General features: G+C 36.5%; 3 protein-coding genes across 3 annotated transcripts; 1 reads left to right on the forward strand and 2 right to left on the reverse strand.

Moving 5' to 3' along the window:
• Positions 1–693: 693 nt before the first annotated feature.
• On the reverse strand, positions 694–1,416 carry LOC140179414 (uncharacterized). The gene has a single exon (XM_072218291.1). The coding sequence runs from the start codon at positions 1,414–1,416 to the stop codon at positions 694–696; it is 723 nt and encodes a 240-aa protein (XP_072074392.1).
• A 2,190-nt stretch (positions 1,417–3,606) lies between these two features.
• LOC112751255 (golgin candidate 1) lies at positions 3,607–11,176 on the forward strand. The gene is made up of 21 exons (XM_025800333.3): positions 3,607–3,937; positions 4,531–4,611; positions 5,290–5,336; positions 5,418–6,023; positions 6,112–6,174; positions 6,336–6,413; positions 6,522–6,725; positions 7,445–7,501; positions 7,598–7,672; positions 7,753–7,824; positions 8,314–8,376; positions 8,487–8,585; positions 8,861–8,938; positions 9,065–9,133; positions 9,260–9,307; positions 9,388–9,483; positions 9,566–9,642; positions 10,012–10,057; positions 10,140–10,238; positions 10,335–10,379; positions 10,681–11,176. Exons 1-21 carry the CDS (start codon positions 3,910–3,912, stop codon positions 10,747–10,749), a joined length of 2,100 nt encoding a protein of 699 aa, XP_025656118.1. The 5' UTR covers positions 3,607–3,909; the 3' UTR covers positions 10,750–11,176.
• Positions 11,177–11,192: 16 nt separating this feature from the next.
• Positions 11,193–13,707, reverse strand: LOC112751256 (uncharacterized). Its single transcript, XM_025800334.2, has 3 exons — positions 13,523–13,707; positions 12,739–12,962; positions 11,193–11,885 (listed from the first exon to the last, which is right to left on the reverse strand). The coding sequence occupies exons 2-3, from the start codon at positions 12,919–12,921 to the stop codon at positions 11,631–11,633; spliced, it is 438 nt and encodes a 145-aa protein (XP_025656119.1). The 5' UTR covers positions 12,922–12,962; positions 13,523–13,707; the 3' UTR covers positions 11,193–11,630.
• Between the last annotated feature and the right edge of the window lie 2,616 nt (positions 13,708–16,323).

The raw sequence follows: 16,323 nt of genomic DNA on the forward strand, positions 1-16,323 counted from the left end.
TAGACCTTACGAACCTCTGTCATCCTGTACACATCATGCATATACAGCTGCCAATAGGGGTGTACATGGCCCGGCCCGACCCGAAGACCCGGCTCGGCCCCGAACACTTTAGGAGCTAATTTAGTGTGATTTCATCGGGTCTAGGGCCGGGTAAGGGTCTCAAAGATAGACCCGATCATTATTTCGGGTCGGGTCCGGGCCATAGCTCGGGTCACCCGAACTCAGCCCGGTCATCATACACAATTAATATTTTGTGTTATTAGTAATAAATGATGGCTATTCTTATGTGAAATTTAAATATTGTAAACCTTAATATTTTGTGTTATTAGTCATTTATAAGATTATAAGTTAATGTTTTATGTTTAAAATGCATAAGACTTTAGACAAATGCATAATATTGTGTTATTTGTATTGATTTAAATATTTGGTGTTAGACAATATTAATATTGATTATGGTTACGCTATAATTTTAGAGAAGGGTTGGTTCTTGTTATATTTTTTTAAGTGAATTTTACTATGTGAATTGTGAAATAAAGGTTGGAGATTAGGTGATTTTTACATGCTAAAGACCCGATTTTCACCCGGTTTTTACCCGGTTTTCACCCGGCCCGAAGGTGCGTAGGTTTCATTGGATCTAGGATCGAGTTAGGGTCCAAAAATTAGACCCGGTCTATATTTCAGGCCGGGTCTGGGTTAAGCCAAACCCGGTGTGGCCCGGCCTATGTACACCCCTAGCTGCCAATCGAGTCGCTGGTTTGCACAACAAGCAATAACATGTCGACATGGTAGTCGTTCCACCTGAAAGTGTCCACAGTCACACGTTCGCCGTGCAAGATCAACTACCAACACCTTTCTATTAGGCATTTTACGAACCTCAAACACCTCGTTTCGTCTATCAAACCGGTGCACAACTATATTCCTAGCACGTTGCATATTTGCTTCTATCCGTTGTTGTGCAAATACAGAGTAATTAAATCCAGCACGCTTGCATTCGTGAGTCTCGGCACTCTTCCGCGTAAAAAGTTCATTTAACCGATAATACGTTGCTCGGATGAGCGCCAACACAGGGAGGTTTCGGGCACCCTTCAAAACTGAATTAATGCACTCCATAAGGTTCGTCGTCATATGGCCCCATCGAGATGCCAATACCCAGTGTCTAAGTCCAATGGCATCGCACCACCGGGCATATGTCTCGCCTTGCTCTTCCAACCTCTTGTAATTGATGTTGTACTCCTCCACTGTCCTTGAATACCCTATGTTGACAACAAGTTTTTGCAAGTGCGGTACTTTGAATGCCCTTAAGAAGTTGCTACCGATGTGCCTTATACAAAACATCCACCATGCTCTCGGAGGTTGCCAATCACCACCGGAACGATTTACTGCTGCCTGGATTGACTCGTGTCGATCTGAGATCATACCCACACTGTCTGATCTAACAACATGCCTTCGTAGATTCCTTAGAAAGAAGTGCTACGCATCAGCTGTCTCGCCTTCCACCAGGGCAAAGGCGATAGGCACAATGTTCTGGTTCCCATCTTGTGCAACAGCAACTAGAAGTGTACCTTTGTATTTTCCGTACAGATGTGTGCTGTCAACTTGAACTAGAGGCTTGCAATGCTTGAACGCCCTAATGCATGGATAGAAACTCCAGAATACGCGATGAAGTATTCTGATACCATCTGCCTCCTCAGTCCCGTTGTACAGTGGTCGTGTTTCTATTTGGACTATTGAGTCAAGCATCTTCTGAGTCATGACCGAGAGCTACCATGGCAAAGCTTGATAAGAAACCTTCCAACTACCGAAAACTTTGGCTATGGACTTCTGCTTTGCCCACCAAGCCTTTCGGTAACTGATGTTGTAGTTAAACCTTGACTGGATTTTCGCAATTATAAATTTGACCTTGATGGACGGGTCACTCTCAACCAATGGCCTTATAGCCTCAGCAACTGTGTCCGAGTCTAACTTGGAATGATCTTGTGAAATCATTCCCATGGTGCATGTGTGCCTGCCGTTGTATCTCCGTATCTCCCAACAACATTTTTTCCATATCAAATTAGCTCGGATAAGCCAGTCGCACCCACGCCCATACGTTTTGCATTTTGCATAGAACGTCAATGGTTCGGACTCATAAACATTGTAGTCGACTCCTCTAGATATAGTGTAACTTCTGATTGCTGCGACGACAGACTTTCTAGAACTATACTCCATTCCTATCCTGAACTATTCGTCCTTAGGATCAGCAACACCTATAAAAAGCAAAAATCATCATTCATTGATCCATCCAAAATATAAATTTACAAAAACATATTATTCACTCATCATGTACCTATGTTTGCATATTCCGAAAATTTCGGTGTATTCATCGCGTCAAGATCCAAATTACGCATAAAAGGTGGGACGTTCATCGGTTGACTGACTGCGGGGTGAACCTCCACATTCTCCACTCCTGCTTCATCTCCTACATCACCATCCTTGTCTTCATCACCAGCTTCATAAGTGGCTTCGAAGTCCTCTTTCGCTGTCACTGTTCATTCATTCGTACACTGCAGCTCTATCATCCTCTATATCTAAATCATTTTGAATCTCATATGCATCTACGTCTTCAAACTCAACATACAGTTCAATCTGTGATTGTCGCATTTAAGTTTGTCGGTGAATCTGGAACATATTTTGCATACTCTCCTCGTCAGTGATCGGCATGATATCAAACTGTATTAGACCATCAAAAACTATAACCGAATTCCGGTATAATATACTGCTCACTATCCTCAATATACTGTTCTCCATGCTTTGACAGAGACCGTTTTAAAGCTCGATAAACATCATGGTGCATGGAACCACAAACAAAAACGGATTCTGACACACAAACCTCACTCCCTCATGAGTATTTCGTATAATCTCACCATTGCGATACACTATCACGTTTGCGGTACCCTCCATTACACTAGCAAAACAATCAAAGAACACTCTTCCTCGCAATGAAAATGGTACCGGACTTTGCCTTATATAGATGAAGTACTCAGCACGCCCACCCCCGCGATGCTAACTCAGCACGCCCCTCGTGTGTTGCAGTCTCATGCAATCAGACTTCGCCACGTGGCATTCACGCCCACCCATGTGCTGACTCAGCACGTCCCCCCATGTGTTGCAGGTTCGTGCAACCAAACTTCGCCAAGTGGCATTCACGCCCACCCATATGCTGACTCAGCACGCCCTCATGTGTTGCAGTCTACAAGCAACACGTACCCCATCGTGTTGAAAGTATCTTCTGACACCACCAATCTACAAATACACACACTGCACCAATTTTAATTCCATAACCAAATTATTTTGCCTTACATATGATCCCATAAATATTTGTGTTATCTTATAAAACGCAAAATGAAATTGAAATTGCCAACGAACTATAACTCAAATGACATAATTTTTTCTTCTCACTTAAAAATTTTAGATTTGAATTTTACTCTTAATTTAAAATGAAAAAATAAAATTAAAATTTGATCTACCATTGAAGATGCTTTCAATTTTGCCAAATTACCTATATTAACCGACTACATAGCCAAAAATTATAATATTTAAAAATAAATTGAAAAGGCTTAAATAAAAGATTGGAGGGCCAATATTGTTGTGCATAGATGTAAAAGTGGAGTACCCATACACCCAACCTCGAGAAAGTAGCGGTTTTCTAATTTCTCGCGCGATTCTGAATTCTGCAAGAACAGAGAGAAAGAGAAAGAGGAAGGGATCAGTTTCAGTGCTTTCAATTCTCGCTTTGGTTTTGAAGATTAAGCTACCTTAAACGACGTCGTTTCGGTAATGGAAGCTCAATTACCGGATCTCTGAATAAACAACAAGAAGAAGAAGAACCATTCGAACTGCACTCGAATCTAAGCATATTCATTCCCTGCAATGGCGTCGTGGCTCAAAGCAGCTGAAGGTAATTGATCTCCCTGAATACATTCGCAGTTTCACCCATTTCCGTCGAAATCATTCTTTTTCGTCGATGATTCAACTTTGTTATTTAATTTTTATTCCGAGTTTCATTCGAAAATGATTTTGGGAGCTCAGAGAGGTTTTGGTCTCAGCTGGCATCATTGCATCTTCTTATATTTTGATCGATTCACTGAACCTGCAACACATCGTTAACGCTGACACGCTCTTATTCTTCAAATCAACATGCCAAGTTTTTAATTAAGGTTAAGTTTGGCATTGAGTTATAATATTAGGATGAAAGTCAATATATTGAGAGTTAGGGAATTAATTAGTGAAATGTTAACTATTTTACATAATATGATATACCCCCATACATAATCTCTGATGCTTTGTCCATGTAGTGTAAGGAGTATAACATGTTTAAAATTTCAATGTACATGTCTAATCAAGAGAAGGGCGCCTGCACTAGTTCATTTGATCTCAATGGAGCTCACCTTCTTTTGTATTGCTTGCTTTTCAGGGTGTTGCCTTGTTATGTAATGAGTTTATCATTTTGAGTTCAGATTTGACATGCCTTTTTCTTTTTTTTTTTTTCAGATTTATTCGAACATGTAGATCGAAGAGCAAAGCTGGTTGTCAGTGACTTAGCTGAAGAACAACCAGACACTAAGCCTCCAGGTTTTGATTTCTTTTACCTGCCTTTTAGCGATCGGTTTGTGCCAAATACCTAGAATCGATCCTGGGTATATTTTTGTGAAGTTATGCTGATAGTTTATTCAAAAGATAGACTTCTAAAACCTTGATGATTAGAAGGTTTCTTGTGTTATATATTTTAGTTTGACTATTGATGGTTCTTAAATGTGAGTTCCATTTTGTGATCTTTTATATTGAGTAATATATTGGCCTAAAAGTTTGGTGTAAACTTTTGCTAGGTCAAGAGAAGACGGTTTGATACCTCAACTTAAGTTGTAAGACATAAAACTTATGTGTGTTTTGCAGAAATGGCCATCCCTTCAGGAAAATGGTTTTCACAGAACTTTCTTTTTAAACTATACCACTAGCAAATCTTTTACTTTCTTCCTTCTAGATTTAAAGGTTTTGCATCTAATTTGTATCTAGGTTGATCTATGAAAACAACGACTGTTACTACTACTAATAATAATCTTTGTTTAGCTATGTGGAATTGGCTAGGTGAATCAAACCATGCCATAGTTATATAGTCTTGTCATTATCTAGTTTAATTTTAAACTAGAATAAATGAGTAAAAAAGCGTGCCTTTTCAATATTAAGTTTTGCATATTCTGTTATTAGAAGTGCTAGCAGTTGTTTATTGTATCTTAACTTTTTTTGAAATAGCTTCCAATGGGCAAGGATCTAAAGGCAACAGGACCAAAAAAGTCAAGGTATTGCCTGTGCATTACTATACATGGATAATGATCTTGTAGTTAATTTTCAAGTTGAGCTTCTCTTCTTGATTTCTTCAGGCTCATAAGAGACTATCCACGCCAGCAACTGTAACGAGTGATGCCACTGCAGAGAAAAGTGAAACTCTAGCTGCAGCAGTGGATGCAACAACTCAGAGGGACAATGTTGAACTTGTAGCTGAAAATGATCGGAGTACCCCCATATCTGCAGACCAACCAAACAAGGAGCAACCTGTGGATTCAACGTCTCCCTTGTCTGGCACTTCATTATCACAAAAGCCAACTGATGATGTTGGTAAACATGCCACAGATGATGTGAAAGTTTTAGCAGCTGAAACTGTTTCTGAAGTTGCCACTGTATCTACAAATGGTGAGCCTGTCAAAGAGAATGCTTATGAGGAGGATCCTCCCCAAACTTCCAAAGGAATTGAAGCCCCAAGTGATGAACTCACTAATGTTGGCCAAACTAACAAGCCTAGGGATCTGGATGTGAATCAAAATGTGAATCAAGAGAGATCAGAATCTGTGGGTGCTGATATTGTTCCTAATAATGATGATGGACCTAAAGATGGTGATGTAAAGAATGAATCAGTTCCGAATAGAAAGAATGATCAGCATCATAAAACCGAGATCTCCCCGCAGAAAGTACAAGATCAACTTGAAGAGGTAACACTGATTTTGGAGAAATTAATTTATCAATCATTATTTCATAAAACATCACATCTTTTCTTCTAATTTTTTAGTCGGTTCATAGGCTCAAGGGTTGCTTAAAACAACAAAATCAACTGGTGGGTCCAAAGAGGCAAGGTTAGCTCGGGTAAGAATGTTGTTTGAACCAATATTTGTGTTGGCTTAGCCTCAGATATGGGACAATCTTGATCAGATAAAGATCCTGTAGAGTATTTGTGGAATGTTGAATTGTGTTTCTTTGTAATTGCTATTATAGATGCCTGATTTATACTTTTTCACGATGCTTAGGTCTGTGCTGGATTATCAACTCGCCTTCAAGAATACAAATCTGAAAATGCACAACTAGAGGAACTTCTCACTGCAGAGGTGAAATACAATTACTATGTCCTGGTTTCAGAGACTGGAATGTCTCATTGTATGCTGGCAATGAAACACTTGAGTTGTTGCATTACTAAAATAATTCCATATTTACAGAGAGAGCTGAGTAAATCATATGAAGCTAACATAAAACAGCTACAGAAGGATTTGTCTGAAAGTAAAAGGGAAGTAACAAGAGTTGAATCAAATATGGTTGAGGCCTTGGCAGCCAAAAATGCTGAAATTGAGGCACTTCTAAGTTCCATGGATGCACTTAAGAGGCAGGCTGCACAATCTGAAGGAAATCTAGCTTCCATTCAGGTTCTTCTTTGTTAATTTATTTAAGTAAGCTTTCATGCAGTATTTTATGTCCATACATGCTACTACTTTGGAGTTCAATAGGAATCAAGAGATGCCAAAGCCTCCCTCATAGAAAACCTGGTGTCAGCCTTGCAACTTACTTTTTTGTTTTTTTCAGAACTTTATTCTCTAATATGTGCTTTGGCCTTGTGGAAGCTTTATCCTTCTCTGATTAACTCATTGGATCGCTTGAATGCTGCTACCTTCTGCGTATTGCGTTAATGGTCTTGCAGTTTGAATAATACTTTTCTCCATGTTGGTTTATTAATGTTAATATCTGGCTTGCACCGTTTCCTTGGCCTACCAAGAATTTATTGTTTATGAATGATGTTGGTTGCTGGAAATGCATGTTTATCTATCCAATTCATAAGAAAACTGCAATTAATTGAAATATATTATCCCACTGACCACAATATAGCTATAAGCTGCATTTATCCATTCCGAAATCCGAAGTGTGTCTTTCTGCCCTGTCTTAAATTTTACTGAATTAGACGATATCCGGAGTCTTTTTCTCGATAAATTAGGAAAACCTTTGGCTATTTTGGATTGAGTAACATGACAATCTTCTTGATTCTGTTGTTTTCTTCATTAGTTTCCTTCTATATATTTAGGACTTCTCATTTCACTATGGCTTGTACGTTCATCGCAATGCTTGGATAACACTGTTTATATCTTATTAGGTAAACATGGAGTCTATGATGAGAAATCGAGAGTTAACAGAAACAAGGATGATGCAGGTAAGTTGGTTCTCCGTTACATGCTTCCTATACTTGTATGATATTTTCCATTAATATGATAAAGCTTTTTGTGTAAAAAATCTGTTATCCTCTTAGGCTCTAAGAGAGGAGCTAGCATCTGCAGAACGAAGAGCAGAAGAGGAACATGCAGCGCATAATGCTACCAAAATGGTATGTATCTTGAATTGTTTATTTCTTTTATTCTTGTGTATTTGCCTTACATTCAAGTGATTGTGTGATTGGTGTAACAGGCTGCTATGGAAAGAGAAGTAGACTTGGAGCAACGAGCCATTGAGTCATCTACAGCACTTGCAAGGATACAGGTAATGTAAGCATTTACTGCATTTTATTTAATTTTTAATTAGTGTACACGTCCTGTTGAACTATTATTTTCTGTTTGTTTTAACTTCCATTTTGGTGTCCGTCACTGGTTTCTGTTCCGTTTTTGTTTTATTGTGTTTAATTTTAAAGTCCTAGGTGTTCTCATTCATTGGATTAGAAATCTTTGAGAATACGAAAGGATCTTGTATAGTAAATTTTAAGATGATTATAAAATGATTTTCATCATCAGAAGTCTTGAAAGCTTTTGTGTTTTATTAAATTTGAAAGAGGGAAGGGAGATCATTTCAGCTCATTGAATGCTGCTATTTAGTCTTGCTTTTCTTAAATTACTAACAATGTATCTGTTTTACAAATTAATCATGAGTAGTGGTACCAAATCCACAAGGAAATCATCCGTGTAAATAAGGTTACTACTAGTCTCCCTTTTCAATCAAGGTTAATACATTGATTTTCGTTGCTTATTTTTTCAGAGAATAGCAGATGAGAGGACAGCAAAGGCCACTGAACTTGAGCAGAAGGTGGCACTTCTTGAGGTACATAGAACAATTAATCTTTATTTTTTTTATTTTAAACCATGAAGGCTGATTAGTAATTAATATTCTGCCATGGAGATCTACTGAAGCTTTTGTCAACATTTTTTTAGGTAGAATGTTCATCTTTAAATCAAGAGCTTCAAGATATGGAAGCCCGGCTGCGTCGTGAACAAAAAAAGTCACCAGAAGAAGCAAATCAAGTTATTCAGGTATATTGTTTGCATACAGGCTAGCCATATGCTTTAATAGGTTTAACAGAAAGTTCTGAGAGTTCCAAGAGGGGTGGGGGTTTTTGGTGGGGGATGGGAGGGGTATGTGGGAAAATTACTTGAGCTATTGCTGCCAAAAGACCAAAATGATTCTGGCACCAACTGTTGGGCCATTGACACACATCATTATTGTTTAAATTCTGTTTTAGTGGAATTATGCAAATATTTGTGATAAATTATTCATCCTTATGGAGCTAGTGCATTTCATATATTAGATGCAGGCACGGCAGGAAGAACTGGAGCGTGCACGTCAGGGTCAGAGGGAAGCTGAAAATAAGCTATCTTCCTTGGAGGCAAGTTTTTCTTTTTACTTATCTATAAATAAAGTTTATTAGAGATAAGTAGATAACGGTCTCCTGTTTTGTAGTTCATAGTTTACTTTCCTATTATTTCTTATATGTTTGGTTTCACGGTTTCAGGCTGAATTTCAGAAGATGAGAGTTGAAATGGCTGCCATGAAGAGGGATGCTGAGCATTATTCACGTCAGGTGATAGGGGGTGTTTTTCATGAATATCTTATTTTGTTGAATGGGGTTAAAATTTGAATCTGTAGGTAGGATACACATTTTTTGGAATATTACTTGTACTAAGCAAGCATTATATCCATGTAACAGGAGCACATGGAGTTAGAGAAACGCTATCGGGAACTGACTGACCTCCTGGTAATTTGCAATTTCTCATCATGCGTTAGATTGCAATTAATTGTAATGTTCATTAAATTAATGTACTACCATCGTCTCAGTACTACAAACAAACACAATTAGAAACCATGGTTAGTGAAAAAGCTGCAACGGAGTTTCAATTGGAGAAGGAAATTAAGCGTCTTCAAGAAGCACAGGTATGTTGTTATTTGTTAGATTCCTGTGGCTACTTGATTGTTAGCTTGACTGTGCATCTGATATCACTATCATGTTGAACAGGCAGAAGCTGAACGAAGTAGGGTTTCTCGTCGAGCGTCAACATCTTGGGAAGATGAGACTGAAATAAAATCCCTTGAGTATGTTTCTTCATATGATGTTAGCATATAGAGATTGTTTATCTGTGTTGCATTTTTAGAACTTATAGGCCTACCAATAGGGTGCAAAGTTAAGGCAAAACCTTTAAAATCATCAATCTTTTGTAGAACTAATTTGTTTACACCCCCATGTTAAATCATCTCTGATGTAGCTGTTTCTCTCTTTTTCTTCTTCATCTTCTTCCTTTCTATTAAAAAAAGAAAGAAAAGAAAAAAGAAAATGAATAGTTGGTTGATAATATCACTCGATTATTTAGTTATTCCTCTTTCATATCTTTGTCACTTCTCCATCTGTGTTTTGATTTCCACTTGTAGACTTTGGAAAGTTATCTTATAAAGTAATAATTGCAGGGCTCTTCCTGTGCATCACCGTCATCTGGTTGGTGCAAGTATTCAGGTAACAATCATCATGTCTCATGTTATTCCCATTCCCCCTTTGAGCATTAGTTTTTACTTTCTATTTGGCTTGCCACGTGCAGTTGCAAAAGGCAGTGAAATTGTTAGATTCGGGAGCTGTCAGGGCAACAAGATTTCTCTGGCGTTATCCCACAGCTCGAGTTATTCTTTTTTTCTATTTGGTGAGATTGCTTAATTTGATGCTTAAAAGTGTCAAATATCTGAGATTAATACCATGGAAAGAAATGAACTCTGCTAACCTTGAGAAATTGCAACAGGTATTTGTACATCTCTTCTTGATGTATCTCTTACACCGCCTTCAGGTAAATATATTCAGCCGTTGCACCGCAAAGATATGACAATTATTAGTGCGCAACTGCATTTTATTCTGTTTTTGTAGAATTGATTCTACTGTAGAATTATTATAATAGAAACTAAATTCTAGATGCCAAAATTGGTTTTACCAAGTTAACCAGACATTAATCTCAGAATCGATTTCCGGACCCCAAAATTGATTCTTCCACCTCCCACCGAGTTTGTGATATGAGTGACGTTAATGATTTTGGATACTGAACTGCTATCAAGTATTGCTGACTGCAGCCTCACCTTTTGCCCCCTGTGCAGGAACAAGACACTCTTTCAGCTAGAGAAGTTGCAGAATCTATGGGACTTTCTACCCAGAATTTGCATTGAGTTATACAAGCATTCTATTTAGGCTTGTACCTGGTGTTGATCCTTTATTGACTATATGTTTCAAGTGTGCATTTACAATGTGGCTGCTTAGGATGCCTTCGAATTGATTCACCAAAATACCTAAGGATGCAATGCAAAAGAGGAAAAATATTAGAGCATTTGCTGCAGTTAGAATTGAGAAAATATGTTGGGATTTGCTGAAGCTAACTCAGTTGTATCACCATGTTTATTGTAAACCTGTTAAGCGAATCCAATTCTTTAATGACATGTTTTATTCGTTGTTTTAAGTGAAAATGTATTCCTTCTGGAAGATAAATGTTGTAGATACAAGTTTCTTTTGTTATTTCCTTTGACTTTTTGTATCAAATGTAAGATACTATCCCATAACTATGAGAAATATATAATTGATAATTTTTTTTATCCCTAAGTATCTGAGCATATTATTTTGCACTGTATAAGTATAAGATGGAATTCAAGAGAAGTTAACATTTGTTGCATAACATATTACATTGAGAAATTGAAATATCAACGGATATTCAAGTTGCTCATTTTTACCCATTTACAACTACTCTTTCCAGAGATACTAAACGTAAGATACAAGTATAGCTCAATTGCTTTAGTTCCTGGGATAGACTACTATGTAAATTAAGAAGTTTACCAACCTCTCTCCAAAGAGATTATTCTTCAAACTAAAAATAAGAGACAACATCTAATACCCGAAAAACAAAAATAAAGATAAAAATAAAAACATCGTTAAGCTCATTGATCGTGTGCTTGTTAACTGACACTATCAATAACTAGATGTCTGGCACGTACAATGCAAGGCCAATGGTTTTATAGTCTCACACTAGAAGCAAACAAACACTCAATTCTCTTTCACTTCACTTTGTTTCTTCATCTACCTCATACTCATCCTCGTCATCATCGTCGTCGTCGTCCTCATCATCATCAGGTCTTCTGATTCGAGACAGATTGCTTAGCTTAAGTGCACCTTGCTCACCAAAGAACTCATTTCCAAATCTAAAGTCCCGTTGTTTAACCAGAAGCCAGCGGAGTAACCGGTCTTCCTTGTTTAGATAGTGCAGCTCCTTGTTTATTTCAGGAGTAGCCATCATGCTCAGTTGCATCAAATAGCCCTACATCATGGAAAAAAGGAAAACTGCAATACATTAAATTACAATTGACTAATTGATAATTTTCCACTGCCACCTCAGATAAGATTTGTCAGTATGGCTATTTCACATGCAGCATGCGGCAAACCGCACATTCAAAAGAAGCATTCACTCCTTTGATTTTCCAATAAGAAGTTGCAATTCACTTCTTTGAGCCACATGACCACCGTCTAAAATTTACACATCCAATAAATCAACTTCAACTAATGAGCTAGTTATGTTGAACATTTCTCCAAACTATTCAGCATACCAACGGAGCCATTTTTACATTAAGGTTAAACCACATTTATCTGGTAGTTTCTGTAAACACATGGCTCTGTCCACTACTAATATAACCCGAATGATAAAAGCAGTTCACTCACTGAGATTTTGACTTAAACAGTAAAGAAACAAAATTATTCACCAAACAATGGTGATTAGACCACACACCACTGACTCACAGGTAGCTCTGTAATACAACAAGGTGAATTGGTAAATGATACAAATGATGCGCATGTATAACAGAAAAATACCACATCAAACATAACAGTTCCTCGGGTGGGAGGGAACCCTATGCTAATTGGTGAATGAATTCATTAATCTAAAATATCGGTCAAATAAGTAAAATTTTATTAAGTTCCACCATCACCATAAATTTTAAATAATAGATGAGGTCAGCGAAACATCAATTGAATTCCAAATTTCATTAGGCAGAAAAAACACTTGCACACATCAAAGCGATAAATATAAATAAAACTATAATGGAAAAAATAAAAAGAATTGCATATGCATGCACAGTGGAAAGTCATTCAACATTGCGAATAGTCATCAATCTCACCTTAAAATGTCTGCCATCTAACTTTTTTATACCGTAGCCTAATTGAACTTCTCCGAAACTCTTAACACCGGTGACAACCCCATTTCTTCTACAAACATGTTTCCCCACCCTAGTAACCAAATCCAAGAGGTCTCTCTTCTGTACATGGGGCTTAAACAGAAGCATACAATCGTAAGGTGGCATCTTATTCCTCCTGCACTAGGACAGCCAAGTCAGCTCCCTTTCTGCATCAGATAGAAGTTGATTAGGAAGGCTAAAGATGTTGCTAATACCACACCTTTTTAGCAACAAAATTATCAACATCGAACTTGGTTGGATTTCGCTTAAACAATCGGATAGATCCGTGATCTGTGATATCTATTCTAAGGGTACTTGCAGTGGTGGTTTGAAAATGAGGTGAATATCTTCATGGATAAGTTCAATGTGTAAATTTACACATGAGGTTCATCCATAAAAATTTCCACCCTATTTGTACCCCAACCAAACATACCCTAAGATTTCAATTCAATCCAAGTTATATTAACTATATAATGAATCACTGCAAATACTTTCATCTTAAGCACTTCTCTTTATAAATTTCGATACTTATAACAAACAGAACATCAATGAGCTGAAAATTTTACTTTTCCAGTTCTATACATACCATATGTTCTCTCTACCACCAGAAAAATATATAATATACTTTTATTAAAATCTAATTTTTAGTAAAAATATCATACGATAAAAAAGGTACCAAGCAAATCAAACATCAGAAATCCAAAAAAGATTGGGGGGAAAATTTTACCTCAAGTGTAATAGGAATGCAAATGACGGCTTGGTCTGCGGCGCCGACGGCGAGAAGGAGGAGAGTGGATTGTCGAAGGCGGCGGCGGAGGCAGGAGGTGCTGCGAGAGGGTGGGAGAAGAGAAGAGCTCACACTCGAGTAAGAAGAGCGAACGGGTTTGCGAACTGTGATAGTGTGATATTTAAGGCGAGGGCAATTTTGGAAATTCATTTTGTAGTTTCAATGCACCAATCTCTTTTTGGTTGACCCAATGCACCAATTTGGTTCCTAGTTTTTGGTCTGGAATCCTATAACTATCATTTGAAATTTTGTTGATAAAAAAATTATGGTGGTTTTGGGCTAACAAAATGGGCCTCTTATATAGTTTGGGTTTTGGTAATGTATGTATTGTTTTAATAATAACAAATGAATTGTTAACCAAAAAAAAATAACAACTGAATTATTTGATGGGCTCAGCTGGTTTTCAACTAATTAGGTATTTAAAACAATCCACAAAAAATTAACAGAGATAGTTATGTTGGGCGAGTTAAACCCAAAATAGTTCCTGACATTGGTATTGTATATTAAAATTGTCACTCAGATTCTAATTGCATTAATTATGTCCCTGAGATTGACAAAAATGCACCACGTTAGTCCCTAACCAATTTTTCATTGACGGCGTGATGACATGGCATGATGACGTAGGCTGTTAGTAACCCGAGTCACTCCATGATTTGGTCACGTGTAATGGTATGATGATGTGTTGACCAGTGATATGTGGCATGCTAACGTGGATAGTTGTGCCACGTGTCACAGTACTATTTCGCCACGTGTCGCAACAGTATTCGTCCACGTGTCATCCATTATGTCATCATTGTAGATGCACAAAATTAGTCCCTCACTTTGCTTTAAGTGACTCATTTTAATCCCTGAAATTGAATGTCGTGCACCAAACTAGTCCCTTCACCAATTTTTTCACTTTTTTTCGATAAATTCAAAATTATCAATATCTTTGTTTCACATGATATTTAAATACAAGTGCTTTTATAAAATATTTTTTTCTTGCGGGTACCTCTAACCGCTGTCTTGGAGTTGACGTGAAGATATTTCAAGCACCCCCACTACCATTTCCGACCTCTTTCGTCTAGACTGAAGATGTCGAAGATGGTAGTGATGGTGCTTGAAGTGCCTTCAGTTTAGCTCATTTACTTACACACAACGAAAACGTGTATTTCATAAGAACAAAAAAAATGTGTATTTTAATTCTTGATTTCTTGTTATAAACACATTTTTATTAATGAAAAAATATGTCTAATCAATCATATAATTCTTTTTTTATAATAACATACTTATGTATTACAAAATTACCAATGTTAAATTATTATAAAAAAAATTATATAATTAAAACTAAAATCTTAAAAATTTTGATACAAGTACTTGTATTTAAACGATACGTGAAAAAATAAAGTTGAAATTAGTGCATCCAAAATATTAAAAATTTTAAATTTTTTAAAAAAAATGAGAAAAAACTGGTGAAGCGACTAATTTGGTGCACGACATTCAATTTCAGGGATTAAAATGAGTCACTTAACACAAAGTGAGGGACTAATTTGGTGCATCTACAATGATGATATAATGGATGACACGTGGATGAATACTGTTACAACACATAGCACAAATAGACACGTGGCCAAATAGTAATGTGACACGTGGCACAACCATCCATGCCAGCATGCCACATGTCACTAGTCAACACATCATTATACCATTACACGTGGCCAAATCATGGAGTGACACGTGCCACTAACAACCCACGTCATCATGCCATGTCATCACGTCGTTAACGAAAAATTGGTCAGGGATTAACATGGTGCATTTTTGTCAATCTCAGGAACGTAATTAGTGCAATTGGAATCTCAGGGACGATTTTAGTGCACGAAACCAATCTCAAGTACCATTTTGGGGTTTAACTCTATCTTGTGCATACTGTCATAAAGATAAAGATATATACTAAAAATAGAGTAAATAGTCAAATTAGTCCATGAAAGATCACCCATTCTTTAAATTAGTCCCTAAAAGATTTTTTTAATCAAATTCGTCCTTTAAATATTTTAAATTAGTCATGTTAGTTCTTCCGTCACTTCCATTGCTAACGGCTTCAAATTTTGTTGATATTGTATGTTAAGTAACATCAAAACACACACTTAGTAGTTTTAATTGACTATTAACATAATTAGTTTATAAAATTAAGTCAAATCAATCCCAAATTGAGGAATTCCAATAGCTCAAATTTTCTCTTCAATTAGGTTTGATATGATATAATTTCATAAACTTATTATGTAAATAGTCAATTAAGATTCATAGGTGTGTGTTAGAGTATTAGTTAACGTGCTATATTAGCAAATTTTGACACCATCGACAAAAAAATTAACGAAAGGACTAACATGACTAATTTAAAATCTTTAAATAACGAATTTGATTAAAAAAATCTTTCAAAAACTAATTTAGAGAATAAACGATCTTTTAGGGACTAATTTGACCATTTATTCATTAAAAATATGATAATAGAGTTTTTTTATTTTTGATTTATTTAATGTATTAAAATATAAAAAAAAATTGTCTTTTCAAAGTATAATATTTTTTTATGATATTCTTTTGTTTCTCTTTGGCTCATTGTGGCACTTTCTCTTCATCTTATTGCTATTATTTCTCCTTTAAGTTTTTTTCCTCAATAAATTTATACTCATTTATATCAATAATTAAAAAAATTGGCATTTTTTTCAACCCATTATTTACGAATTTGTATTTATAATTTCATTTTA

The sequence above is a fragment of the Arachis hypogaea genome, chromosome 15 (assembly GCF_003086295.3).
Source record: "Arachis hypogaea cultivar Tifrunner chromosome 15, arahy.Tifrunner.gnm2.J5K5, whole genome shotgun sequence".
NCBI classification, from domain to species: Eukaryota; Viridiplantae; Streptophyta; class Magnoliopsida; order Fabales; family Fabaceae; genus Arachis; species Arachis hypogaea.

Excerpts from the sequence above, each read along its gene's own strand:
- LOC112751256 (XM_025800334.2), bottom strand. The coding sequence starts at position 12,921 with ATGCCACCTTACGATTGTATGCTTCTGTTTAAGCCCCATGTACAGAAG. Across the intron at positions 11,886-12,738 it reads TAGATGGCAGACATTTTAAG|GGCTATTTGATGCAACTGAG; the intron begins GTGAGATTGATG and ends TCCATGATGTAG.
- LOC140179414 (XM_072218291.1), bottom strand. The coding sequence starts at position 1,416 with ATGATCTCAGATCGACACGAGTCAATCCAGGCAGCAGTAAATCGTTCC.
- LOC112751255 (XM_025800333.3), top strand. The coding sequence starts at position 3,910 with ATGGCGTCGTGGCTCAAAGCAGCTGAAG. Across the intron at positions 8,586-8,860 it reads AAGCAAATCAAGTTATTCAG|ATGCAGGCACGGCAGGAAGA; the intron begins GTATATTGTTTG and ends TTCATATATTAG. Across the intron at positions 8,939-9,064 it reads ATAAGCTATCTTCCTTGGAG|GCTGAATTTCAGAAGATGAG; the intron begins GCAAGTTTTTCT and ends TCACGGTTTCAG.